We start from the raw sequence: 13,073 nt of genomic DNA on the forward strand, positions 1-13,073 counted from the left end.
GGAGCATTGTCTTCCGGGTATTCAGGCTACACGTGGGATGCGCACGTGGGGCATACACGTTATACAGACTATAGAGACTAGGAGACTATAATGTTTCACGTTGGTCGCGGCCACGTACTTCACAACGATCTATGCATGAGCCGTGCGCCCTGCAGCTTTCGCGGGCGCGCTTTAACGGTACCAAATTGTCCAACAGGTTTCTCCTGGCGTTCTCTCTCCCTCTCTCTCTCTCTCTCTCTCTCTCTCTCTCTCTCTCTCTCTCTCTCTCTCTCTCTCTCTCTCTCTCTCTCTCTCTCTCTCTCTCTCTCTCTCTCTCTCTCTCTCTCTCTCTCTCTCTCTCTCTCTCTCCCTCTCTCTCTCTCTCTCTCTCTCTCTCCTCTCTCTCTCTCTCTCTCTCTCTCTCTCTCTCTCTCTCTCTCTCCCCTCTCCTCTCACTCCCATCCCCACCACACACACACAAACGTGGTGCTTGCTCGCGCTGCCGCAGCACGCGCCGCCTGACGCAGGTGGTGCGGCCATGGCCGTTTTGCAGGCTGCCTACACGGCTGGGAGTACGACAAGTCGAGCTGGCGTCGCACGGCCGCCACCGACTTCGACTGGGTGTGCGGGGACAGCGCCAATCCCACCACCGTGCTCACCATCAACAGCGTCGGCAGCGTGGTCGGCACGCTTGTCTACGGCATACTGGCCGACTTGTGAGGCTCGCCGCGGCTACGGGTGGGGGAGGGGCGGGGGAGGGACATCAGGCTATCAGTGCGGGCTAACCAACCTGAGCTAAGGCAGCACTCGCCTCAACCTCACCGCCTGACGACCTAGTTCCGATGGTAGCCAACATGACCTCGGACGACAACTGATTTGACCCCAGCGACGACGATCTAACCTCGACGGCAATCGACAGTGCGACGGAGGCAGACGATCTAACTCAGTAACGGTCAACTCAAATCACCGGCAGTCGATAATCACCGGCAGTCCATAATCACCGGCAGTCGATCAAAGCTCGACAGCTGCCGATCTGACCTGATAGTCAGAAGACCAGACCCTGCCACAGTCAACCTCATCCTCAGCCGTAGACGACCTAACCTTGATCCATCCTCGGCGGAAGAGGACAGACAACAGCAGGCCTATCCTGAGCGGCAGCCTTTACCTAACCTCGACGACAGCCGACCTATCCTCGGCAGAAGACGACAGACAACAGCAGATCTTTCTTGAGCGGCAGCCTTTACCCAACCTCGACGACAGCCGACCTATCCTCGGCAGAGGACGACAGACAACATCAGATCTTTCTTGAGCGGTGGCCATCGCTGACCTTTGCGATCACTCGTGATCTCAGCCTTGCCGTGCGATGGCCGTTCTGGCACAGGACTGTCACAGTCGACCGCAAACGGGCTACAGGCGCCCAGCAAGACCTTGCGCTGGACACTATCTGCATCACCTATATTCATACACGACGTTGTTGCATACTTGTTTGCTATTCTTTATAACACCAGCGCATTGTATTCGAGTCAAGGTTGCCTCTCTGCACTATGGATTTCAATGCTGTGCTTTCTTGTACGGTGCTCTCCCGTTTGGTGCTCTCCTGTGTACTACGGTCTTTGCCACTGTGTTCATGAGACCATTTGCCCCCACCCCGATAATGGAAGACGTGAGTTCTTCTTGCCGCCAGGATCGGGAGGAAGCCCATATTCTTCCTCAGTTTTTCTTGCCGCCAGGATCGGGAGGAAGCCCATATTCTTCCTCAATATAGCAATATTCCTGATCGGCGGCATCATCAACATCTTCGCTCCGACGTTCCTCGTGTTCGTTACGTCGAGAGCGATAGCTCAGACAACATTTCCGTCCCTCTACAACACCTTCTTCACTCTCGGTAAGATGCGCGAGTGTAACTACTCTGGGGTAGCAGTGGGATGTGAGCTTGGAGCTTCTCATGAGGTGTAAGCTGTCGAGAGAACCTCACTCCAGAGCGAGCTAGGTGTAAGCTGTCGAGAGAACCTCACTCCAGAGCGAGTTACAGGGTGGCCTTACAATAGTCTCCCCGGAGAAGTCTGCACATTTTCGCAGGCGTGTATCTCAGAAACTTGATGTAGTCAGGTTTTTAGGAGGGCAGGGATGTGACCTGCACCGAATGACCTTAAAGATGCCCATTTAAGTTCAAAACTCATTCAAATGTGAAACACTCCCTGAAGGATTATATGTGACTTGTGCACAAAAAGCAACTGCGAGCACGTTCACAGTGCAAAGTAAACCAAGGCCGCGCACGGCCATGGCTCATGACAGATGGCGTACTGACGTGTTTCATTTCCATTCATGACGTACTACGTTCCCATTCATGACGTACTACATTCTCATTCATGACTTACCACATCTCCAGAAACGTTGAAGTCGCTTTGATGTGGGAACTTATGAATTATTATGATAGTTAATTGCATCATGTTATGACTTAAACGCTATGGGGATCATAACCTGCCACATCGGTTAGTGTCCATGTGAGTCGGTTAAAATGCGCAGCAAAAATGGAATGTGCAGTTTTTTCACCGCAGGTCACTGTTTCATCATCTCATAATCCTTTTCCCGAGCACTACTGCATATTTTTACGCTGATGGAGACGTATATGTCTCTTTTGGGTAGCCTGAATACGGGCATTTGTGCAGACAGAATAAAATCCAAACATGATATCGTGACGTCCAACGCATCGTCTGCAAGCACTGCTGAGGACACCCTGTACCAAACCAAGCACTGCTGAGGACACCCTGTACCAAACCAAGCACTGCTGAGGACACCCTGTACCAAACCAAGCACTGCTGAGGACACCCTGTACCAAACCAAGTACTGCTGAGGACACCCTATTACCAAACCAGTAGCGCGGCGTCACGGCATCGTCTGCAAGCAATGCCTGAGGCCACCCTGTACCAAACCAAGCACTGCTGAGGACAACCGTACCAAACAAGCATCCCTGGGGACCACCCTGTGCCCAACCAAGCTAGCGCGCAGCGTCACTGTCGTCTTGCAAGCCACTGTGAGGGACACCCTGTACCAAACCAAGCTAGCGCGCAGCGTCACGGCATCGTCTGCAAGCACTGCTGAGGACACCCTGTACCAAACCAAGTACTGCTGAGGACACCCTGTACCAAACCAAGCTAGCGCGCAGCGTCACGGCATCGTCTGCAAGCACTGCTGAGGACACCCTGTACCAAACCAAGCTAGCGCACAGTGTCACGGCATCCTTCCAGGCGCAACCACCCCATTTCAGCTGTTTTGCGAGCGGTCGACCGGGCCAACAGTGAGCCTCAGCGACAGCCAATCAACAGTGAGCCTCAGCGACAGCCAATGCAGCGCTTGGCAGCGAGCGGCCGGGCCACCAGTGAGCCTTAGCGACAGCCAATGCAGCGCTGGCAGCGAGCGGCCGGGCCAACAGTGAGCATCAGCGACAGCCAATGCAGCGTTGGCAGTGAGTGGCCGGGCCAACGGTGAGCCTCAGCGACAGCCAATGCAGCGCTGGCAGCGAGCGGCCGCCTCAACACACCAGCTCTGGGCTGAGGCCGTCGGCGCGTGCCCTGTAAGCCAAAGGCGGCGTCCGGGTGCAGGAACTGTCGCGATGGGAACAACAGCCGGCGCACCAGCGGTGCCGGGTGAGGCGTCTCCGGGACGACGGCCGCCACGGCCCGGACTGGCGCGGAGTGACGTGTGTTCAGCAGGCTGGATGATTGAGGCCCACCTTGCCTTGGCGACGGGCTGTCTCAAGGGCCCGGTGCCGGCCGCCGTGTCCGCCTGTGCACGCGAAGCACCCCCCGCTGAGTGTGCAGCCATCCCCCGCAGTGAAGCTCCTGTTCTCGCCTCCCGCCGGATGGTAACGTGGCTGAGCTTCTGGGAGTCTTCAAGTATGTTTTGCCAGCCTTTGACTTTTCTTAGCATACGGAGAAAGTACGAATGGATTTAGTCTTGATGTACAGACATGCAGCCGATCTCTATTGCTGTGAATGATGTTCAAGAAGTAGATTTGGTTTCCATTGCAAGAGAGTAAACATGTCCATGCATGCAACGCGTGACACGGTGGTGTATTGCGCGTCTGCGAAGCGCAGCGTAAATTCTTTGGGCTACCAGCCCAGCTTTCTGGACGATGGCGTATCTAGGGAGATATGAACCTGAAAGAACATCTTTGTTCCGATCGAGTCAGCTGATAAACCTCGTGACGACCTCTCAGCGTGGTGGAGAGACACGGCATGTGTATCCTGGCGCGAAACGACCTTAGCACTGTGTTATGTATCATTGGTGGCCTCACATTGTCATCACAGCTGAGAGGCCGTCTGGCCCCAGAATCAATAAACTTCTTCAGCGCTGGGGCTGGCTGGCAGCGCGGCGACCAAACGCAGACTATCAGCAAACCTGTGTAAATAAGCCCAGTGTCTAATGTGGGCGCCGAGGCCCATAGTTGTACAAGGTACGTAAAAAGTCTTTTGCTGGCCGAGCGGATCCATGTGCCATCATTATACCCTCTTTTCTACCCTTTTAACTCCTTCTTCTTTTCGTATGTGTGGACTGTTTTGTTCATTTGCATCATTTGCCAGTCAAGTAAAACATTAGCATTAGTATTACTCAGCCATCCTCAAACCTATACATAGGCGCCAGGAATATCTCAGGACCCAGAAAGCGGCTCATGATCTTGCATCATAAGTGAAGAAGACACATGCGCTCAGCTGCACAGTTTCAAAGCTTGCAGTGCTTAGACCTCGTGAACTGCTCTTGTACAGAATTGCACAACGAGCAAGGGCTCCTAAGCGGGCGCCGCGGCAATGGTGATGACTAGATCAAGAGCTTAACCATTTGCTTGGTATGCAGACTGTAGAAATTGGTCCTAAGTTACAGGCAGTGCCAAATGTCATCGAATACAGGTGGTACCACTAAAAACCTTAACGGAATGCATGGTCTCATGCTCATGGTATCTGTCCAGTCCATCCCGCCTACGCTTAGTAACGATGGGCCACAAAACAGCTCACTCTACCATTGATGTACGCAGCGACCGTGACGATATTCTTACCTTCTGTGTGATTATACTTGATATCGAGTGCATACTCCGGACCTATAGGCAACAGCATGTGCTTAACTAATGCGAGCATAACCATCTTCCAATTTTGACAGCCGTTAACATTCGCTCAGGTGGGGGTCAATTTGATCCCCCCGAAGGATTTTTTCCGGAATGGTTTCAGAATAGCGCGGCGTAGCCACGCCAAATTTTGCATAGCTGTAGACAATTGAATAGCAAATGGCTTTGTGTGAGACATTCATATGTACCTTGTCAGGTCACTGACCTTACAGCTGGTTAAAGTCAGGCCACGGATTCAGCGGTCAATTTCTAGGGAGTCGTTCAATCTGATGCAACAACGCAATGTGAGACGAAGTCATACATCTCTGAGATACTTTCTTAGGCAACACAACAGTTGAATGGAAAAATCCATTGACCTAGGGGTATCCATGAAGGTCAGACCAAGACCAAAACTAACCTGTTTATTGATCTAAGACTTATTGTATGATGTGGTTTATGGTGCCTTTTAAATCGATTGATAACATGAACAGCATTATGCATTTTCCATAGACTTCTGAAAGGTTAGAATAGGTCACTGGCCTACAGTGACCCAAGTTAAATTTTTTCAGGAACATACTGTGTAGCGTAATCTTTGTCGCTTATTCAAATGCGAAACGCTAAGCAGTCTTGTATGATTTTGGTCACCACAGCCTTAGAAAGGTCAAACAAGGTCACTGGCCCCTGAATTAGCATGTGACATTTTTCCTAGAACAGGTATCTAGGCTCTAGGGGCACTTTGGAGACCAACTTAGAGTTTGACCTTGTTTGAACCGAAGGTCATGACCTAGGAGCCTCAAGCTTTGACCTAAGTGAGCTCATGTACAGGCCAACACACCCCGTGAATCTGGTGTCTCTAGCTCGCTCAGTTCGTGAGACCGCAGGAGGTCCATCTGAGCCCCACCCCACGCCGAGCGAAGGGTCTCCAGCTGGCCACCCGGGCGCGTGGTGGGGCCGTGAGGCACTGCGAAACGTCGCGTCCGATTAAGTAATGAAGGCGGGCTAAAGCAGAAGTCATAATCCGCTCCTACAATCCCATGCTTGCTACGCATGTGTGTAAAACTGTGTCAGTTCCTGTTTACGGCCAATTCCATCCAAGCAGCGCTATCAACGACGTTGCCTGATATTATATCATGACCTATGCAATTCAAACCCATAACCTCTTATCGCTACAAGCGAGCATACTTTTTTAAGCGAAATTCTATTGCCCAATAGCCATTTGCATCTCACCGATTCGAATTGTTTATGTCGTTTATGTAGTCGTGTAGACGGTGAGCCGCGTTAAAGATACCTTGTCATGATGTGACGTTATGCGGGCTATACCGTTATTTGTACACTTGTAAGCTGAATGGTACGGCGGATGAAAGAAAAGACATCTTTGGCGCACAGTATTGCTCATGCAGCCAAAATGATTTTACAAAAACAGGATGTGCCTTAAAAAGCCTCATCCTTACCATTTCATCCTTACCACATCATCAACATTTCATGTAGCTGGATCTTGGCGAACACATCGAAGATCGATGTTGTGTTCAGTTGGGTAACCGGTGGTCACCTCGGCTACCCGCTGTTGACGGCGGTAGCGCCCATCCGGCGTGCGCCCTCACTGTGCACCGCTGCAGCGACCTCGCGCGCCGCCAATCGAACGTCGGTCGCTTATTGGATACGGGAAGCCACACAGCGCGCGCCCGACCCGTAGAAACGGCCATCCCACCTCCGACAAGACCATCTATCGTCCACTGTTGACTGGACGGCAGCCACCCACCTACTGACGATGCGGCGAGGTTCGCTCAATTGGTCTGCGCCGTGCTCACAACACGTGTCGAGCTTTCATTGATGGCAACAGTTAGCTCACCAAATGCAACACGGTACCGTAGTTTCAACACCGGATGCGACGGATTCATCTACATGATCAATGATGTTTTGTGGTTCCATCGATGACGGGAGTGGGCCGGCATTTATTTGACACAGTCATGCAGCTTCAGCAGGGGGGGGGGAGGGGGCAGAGACAGCCCGCTTCTCCATGTGACGCGCTCCGCGGTCTCAGCGGTTGGGTAGTGGAGGGGTCCCTGTCGACCGGTGACGCGGTCCGCGGTCTCAGCTGTTGGGTTAGTGGAGGGTCCCTGTCGGACGTGACGCGGTCCGCGGTCTCCTCAGCGGTTGGGTAGTGGAGGGGTCCCTGTCGACGTGCCGCGGTCCGCGGGTCTCAGCGGTTGGGTAGTGGCGGGGTTTCCCTGTCGACGTGACGCGGTCCGCGGTCTCAGCGGTTGGTGTAGTGAGGGGTCCCTGTCGACGTCGTTGACGCGGTCCGCGGTCTCAGCGGTTGGGTAGTGGAGGGGTCCCTGTCGACGTGACGCGCGTTTCGCTGGTCTCCGCGGTTGGGTAGTGGAGGGGTCCCTGTCGACGTGACGCGGTCCGCGGTCTCAGCGGTTGGGTAGTGGAGGGGTCCCTGTCGACGTGACGCGGTCCGCGGTCTCAGCGGTTGGGTAGTGGAGGGGTCCCTGTCGACGTGACGCGGTCCGCGGTCTCAGCGGTTGGGTAGTGGAGGGGTCCCTGTCGACGTGACGCGGTCCGCGGTCTCAGCGGTTGGGTAGTGGAGGGGTCCCTGTCGACGTGACGCGGTCCGCGGTCTCAGCGGTTGGGTAGTGGAGGGGTCCCTGTCGACGTGACGCGGTCCGCGGTCTCAGCGGTTGGGTAGTGGAGGGGTCCCTGTCGACGTGACGCGGTCCGCGGTCTCAGCGGTTGGGTAGTGGAGGGGTCCCTGTCGACGTGACGCGGTCCGCGGTCTCAGCGGTTGGGTAGTGGAGGGGTCCCTGTCGACGTGACACGACTCTCTGGCTCCCGAGGTGGCGGTGCTTTGGCCTTGTCTGCAGCGCAGCAAGCTGTGATTCATCTTGTTTCGGCATGACACGTCGTTGTCAGCAATGTATGTGGGTCGCTTGTCGTGCGGCACAACGCCACTGTCTCCATAATGTATGCGGCGAACCCACCTCTGTAGAAGCAGTTGTGCGGTTTCAGCCTTGAGATGGTTTTTCCCGTCTCTGTGTCACCTTACTATGGCTTCAACGATGGAAATCGTGCACCAAGCTCTGACACCCTGTACATACATAAACTGTTTCAGCCGTGTGGACGGTTCACCTGCCCGTTTTTGACATGTTTCTGTTGCTCCAGCTCCGAGGTGGTGGTGTCACTGCACCGCACGGCCGGCCCGGCGGTGTGGGCAAGCTCGTCTCGATTCTCTGTGCCTTTCTCTGTGTGACGCCGCACTGCCGGTCCAGGGATATAAACAGTGTACCCTTCTCTGTGTGACGCCGCACTGCCGGTCCAGGGATGTAAGCAGTGTACTCTTTGGTGCCCTTAAGCAGTGTACCCTTGTCACCTCTGTGTGACACTGCACTGCCGGTCCAGGGACATAAGCAGTGTACCCTTCTCTGTGTGACGCAGTACCGCCGTTCCGAAGGTAGAGGTTGCCGGCTCATGTCCGTGCGACGCAGCATTCTGTCTCTGCGGTGCAGGCGGTGAACCGTTCTCTAGCCAGGGGTGCGTGTGTTGCGGAGGTGACGGTGATTGACGCGTTACTGTTTGATTCTCTACTCTTGCTGTCGGTCATGCCGTCAAGCAAGCTCTCCTGCCGTCGTGTGGGGCCGTGCCATCTTCCAGACACTGAGCTGGTGTCGAAGGTCTCCGTATGGCCCGGCTCTGCTGTTCCGGTGGTGGATGTGTTGGATCTTCTCCACGCGACACTGTGCTGCTGCTCCAGCCGTGGCGCTGAGCCTTGCCCTGAGGCGTGGCGCTGAACAGTACGCTCGCCGCGTCAGCACCGCCAGCTTTGCCATCGCCGCCGGGCCGGCGGCCGGCGCCGCCCCGCGTGACACCGCGCCGCTGTTGCAGCGGTGGAGCTGGTGGGGCCGTCGCTGCGCGGACACGTGAACGCGGTGGCGTTCTTCGTGTGGACGGTGAGCATGTGCAGCCTGCCCCTGGTGGCCTGGCTGGTGGCCGACTGGCAGGTGCTCGGACTCATCACCATCGTGCCGGCCGTCGGCTTCTTCTTCATCTGGAGGTGGGCAGACGCCGTAGAGCTCGCCGGTGCGGCTGCGGAGCGCGCTGGTGCGGTTGCGGAGCGCGCTGGTGCGGCGGCGTTTCACAGGCGTTGGCCTGCACATCATCTGAAAGTTTCCGCTTGGAAGAGACCAAGCGGACTCGGTAGTCTAAGTTTTGTAAAATTGTGCAGCATTAGCTTTGTGACTGGTTCGTATTCGGTGACTTGCGATGAAAACAAAACCGAGGTCACTGGAGAAACCAGTTGCCTCTCCCGTAAACTACAGCCGGAATTGCATGCGACAAATCGGAAAGTGCATGTTTTCGAACCGTCCTGGAAGCTGGTTGGTGCTGCACGTTTTTGACACCTTCGATGTGTTTGTTTCTTAGAAAGAGCAAGGACGCAAATTGTCCGCGGTGCGCGACTTGGTTTAAGGTATCTCTTACGTGTTAGCTAAAATGATTCGACGTGGCCCATTGCGTAGCAGTGTCTGAAGTTAGATGATCAGGTCTTCGGCTTAGTCGATAACATAGAACATACTGTTAGGCATACGCAAAAATATGTTACCCACGCACAAGACAGCCGTGAGCTGTCCGTAAAACAATAACAGCTGCATGCCAAAGGCGTGTATTTGAAATAAATTTTCAAGCTTTCTGCGGTCCATAAACGGTTCTTTTAACAGTCGAGCATCAGTGAACATCCTACAAACCTCGCAGTCGAATTAAGCTGCTGCAACATATAGATCATTTCGCTATTGCATCTGATTCGGTTACCGAAGTCCGGCATATTTTTATTCCGGCTCAATACCGGCCAACCCATGGTCTGCACTAAATTGCGTGTGAACTACACAAACCTGTGAAAATCGGATTGTGTGGTCTGTCCTCATTGAAACTGCGCTATTCTCGTGTCGTCGCCACACCATGTTACCTAAGAGAAAAGCTAGTAAATCGTCAAACACGTTTCTTCTGTTTTAAATAAGCGAAGCATGTTACGCGATCGCTTACCAAAAGCCATCAGTTTGGCAGCATCGTCACGATGGTGATTCATCATTTAGACTCACTCCAAGCCTAAATTCCCTGCCCGTAATTTCTTTGCAAAACTGTGCGATGGTAAAGATACGGCGCGCCAGCACACGTTCGTTTTCGTTATGCCAATGATGCTGCATAACGCATAAACACTCCAGATGAGTATGCCAAAGTATGCGTTTGTACTTTGAAATCCTGAATGGAAGGCATGATATAAAATGTACGTTTTCTCACAATGAACGTCGTCATGAAACACTGCTTATCCCACCAGGATACCTTTCCTATATGCCCATCTTAGCAATGCCGGGAATTTCTAGAAATTTACTTTGAATTGCGCGTACTAAATCCTCCCGATCGATCACGCCACTCCTAAAAAGTAGGGAATCGCAGCTAAAGGACATTCCGTGCGACTCACGCACTACAAATTGACGCCACGTCCAACGTCGGCAGATTTAAACACTGCAAAAAGATGCGTCAATCAACTATTGCCACGCCGGGGACGGCATTTTAAAACGCCAAGGAACACTAATGGCACATACCATTTCGTTCTACCAAAAGTTAACTCAAGCATATCTCCAAGCGAATTGGCATGGCAACTCCACGTGGCACCAAAGCGTGAGCAAGACGTGATACGAAAAGTAACGCGTGTTACCTCCTGCCGCCTGCTACCTCCTGCCGCCCTCTCTGTGGTAATAAGACGAAAGGCATTGTGCGTTTGACAGCCCGATTCATTTGGGGTCTGCTTAAAGCGTGCAACATCGCAGTACGAGACTGAAACGCCTGCCCCGGTTTCTGGTCTGATTCCAGGTACATACCAGAGTCTCCGCGCTGGCTTATCAGCGTGCGAAGAAAGGCGGAGGCGAAGAAGATCCTTCAAGAGATAGCCGCCGTCAACAAGAAAGAGGTCCCGAAGGACTTAGACGCCATGTTGGAGCACCTGTCAGCTCAGATAGAGAACGAGAAAAAATACGGCATATTCAGCCTGTTTACCTACCGCCTGAGTGCGATTCGCACGGTCTTCCTCACTTTCTGCTTGTAAGTCTCCCTCGCGCGTGTTTCCATGCACGCATTGTTGTGCGTTGCCTACAATGTTGATGTGTTTCCATCATGAACCTACCATGTTGATGTGTCTCCATCACTAAGACAATACCTCCTGCCTGTCATCCTTAAAGATCGCCATGGTGACAACTTCCTCCCGGATGTTGGTAACATAACGTCTATATTATTTCACGTTCCCGATCCATCTTGGTCTGGTTAGACCCTAAAGAGTAGCGCGATGACATTTTCCCTGCCGACATAGTGCGCTCCCGTGAACTGCACTTTGTATCAAGAAGTCAGGTTGATCAAACCAGAAGGTATGATCCGTTAACAGGCCCCACGCGCCTCATACCCGCGCATGATTTATTGTCCAATCGGCGTATGCATATTGTGGGTTACGTCCTCATATTTCCCCCGTGACTGTCTTCGTATTTGGTGGCGCCGCCGCTTGTCACCGTTCACTATCGTCCCCAGCATCGGGAACATCGTCATCTACTACGCGCTGCAGATGAACGTCTCCAACATGGCCGGCAACGAGTTCCTCAACTTCTTCCTGCTGTCGGCGGTCGAGGCACCGGCCAATGTGTTCGGCTGGCTGGGTAGCGAGCACCTGGGCCGTCGTTGGACCGAGGTCTGCTCGTTCGCCGTCACCGGCGTGGCCTGCCTCACCATCATGCCACTGCTCTTCTGTGAGTGCGCTGCCGTCAGCTGGCGCCAGCGGGCTCGCTGACCGGCCCGCCGACGCCGCCGAGTCCGCTGCTGCAGGTCGAGAAGCAGGCGGTTCAGCCTGCACTGTTCTCGCTTAATTCGTTTCCAGGATATCATAACTATTATAACATTCACACATTTACTATCATAACATTTACGCATACCTATCTGCTGTACAATGGAATACCGCAAGTTTAATCTCTGCGCACCTGACTGGATGTGCCTTGTGTGCCGCAGACCCCAATCTGACCTGGCTTGTCACCACGCTGGCCATCACAGCCAAGTTCGCTATCACGGTCTCCTTCTTCGTGGTGTTCCTGCAGTCGGCTGAGATCTACCCGACGGTGCTGCGTGGCTCGGGCCAAGCGCTCGGCTCCACCATGGCCTACGCTGTCGGCATCGGCTCCCCAGCCATCATATATCTGGTGAGCGGCCCCCCGGCACCGGCTGTCACGGGCCAGTGAGTCATCAGTGAGCCAGAGTCATCATCAGGGAGAGGTATTTTAGCACCGATGTGGTAAAGGTAATTTTAGATTGCAGTGTCCAGTTGGTTGCATGCGTGAGCATCGCTGCAACTGGGGTGACACCGCTCACCCTTCCCGACAGTCGACGGCCAACCGGATCCTGCCGTACCTGATCCTGGGCATGATCGCCGTCGTCTGCGCCATCATGGCCTCCTTCTTGCCGGAAACTCTGGGCACCGACATGCCGCAGTGCGTAGAGGACACGCGCGACTTCCTCAAGGACCAGCCGTACTTCTCATTCATCACGCGGCGCTCTCTGAAGCGGCGCGAGGCCTGCACAGCCGGCAGCGGCGCGCGCCGCCGCTCCACCATGGTCGTCAGTCAGGACGGCCTCAACGGCGTCACCACCCGGTTGGCCAAGCCGGACGCCGAGTGTCACGGATAGCGGTGCGCACCGGGGACGGCGGCGGCGGCGGCGGCGGCGGCGGCGGCTGCGCGACAGCCGTCCCCGCCGCCGCCGCCGCCGGCGCGCGCCCCGGCCTCGCCCTCCCCCCAGCGCCAGCAGCAGGAGGTGCTGCTGTGACCAGTGTCACAGGCGGTGCTGCGTACCCCGCCGGCCCCAGCCTGGCTGCGGACCCTGACCGTCACCGATGGCGGCAGACGGACGCAGGACGTCTCCTCGCGTGCGCGCTGCTTATCGCTGATAGAAGGGCTGGTATGCTAGCTGT

At 54.5% G+C, this 13,073-nt stretch overlaps 1 protein-coding gene across 1 annotated transcript in view; it reads left to right on the forward strand.

Annotated features, from left to right (window-relative positions):
• LOC119113040 (organic cation transporter 1) overlaps window positions 1–12,808 on the forward strand; it is a gene marked incomplete in the record, with an annotated part of 36,316 nt that extends 23,508 nt beyond the window's left edge. Inside the window, 7 exon segments of the mRNA XM_037237359.1 lie at window positions 533–695; window positions 1,710–1,864; window positions 8,963–9,131; window positions 10,943–11,170; window positions 11,648–11,862; window positions 12,119–12,306; window positions 12,488–12,808. Of these exon segments, the coding sequence (XP_037093254.1) occupies window positions 533–695; window positions 1,710–1,864; window positions 8,963–9,131; window positions 10,943–11,170; window positions 11,648–11,862; window positions 12,119–12,306; window positions 12,488–12,790 (1,421 nt within the window).
• Window positions 12,809–13,073: the final 265 nt, after the last annotated feature.

Source organism: Pollicipes pollicipes, unplaced genomic scaffold (genome assembly GCF_011947565.3).
Source record: "Pollicipes pollicipes isolate AB1234 unplaced genomic scaffold, Ppol_2.1 Scaffold_7261;HRSCAF=8764_pilon_pilon_pilon, whole genome shotgun sequence".
In the NCBI taxonomy this organism is placed as follows: Eukaryota; Metazoa; Arthropoda; class Thecostraca; order Pollicipedomorpha; family Pollicipedidae; genus Pollicipes; species Pollicipes pollicipes.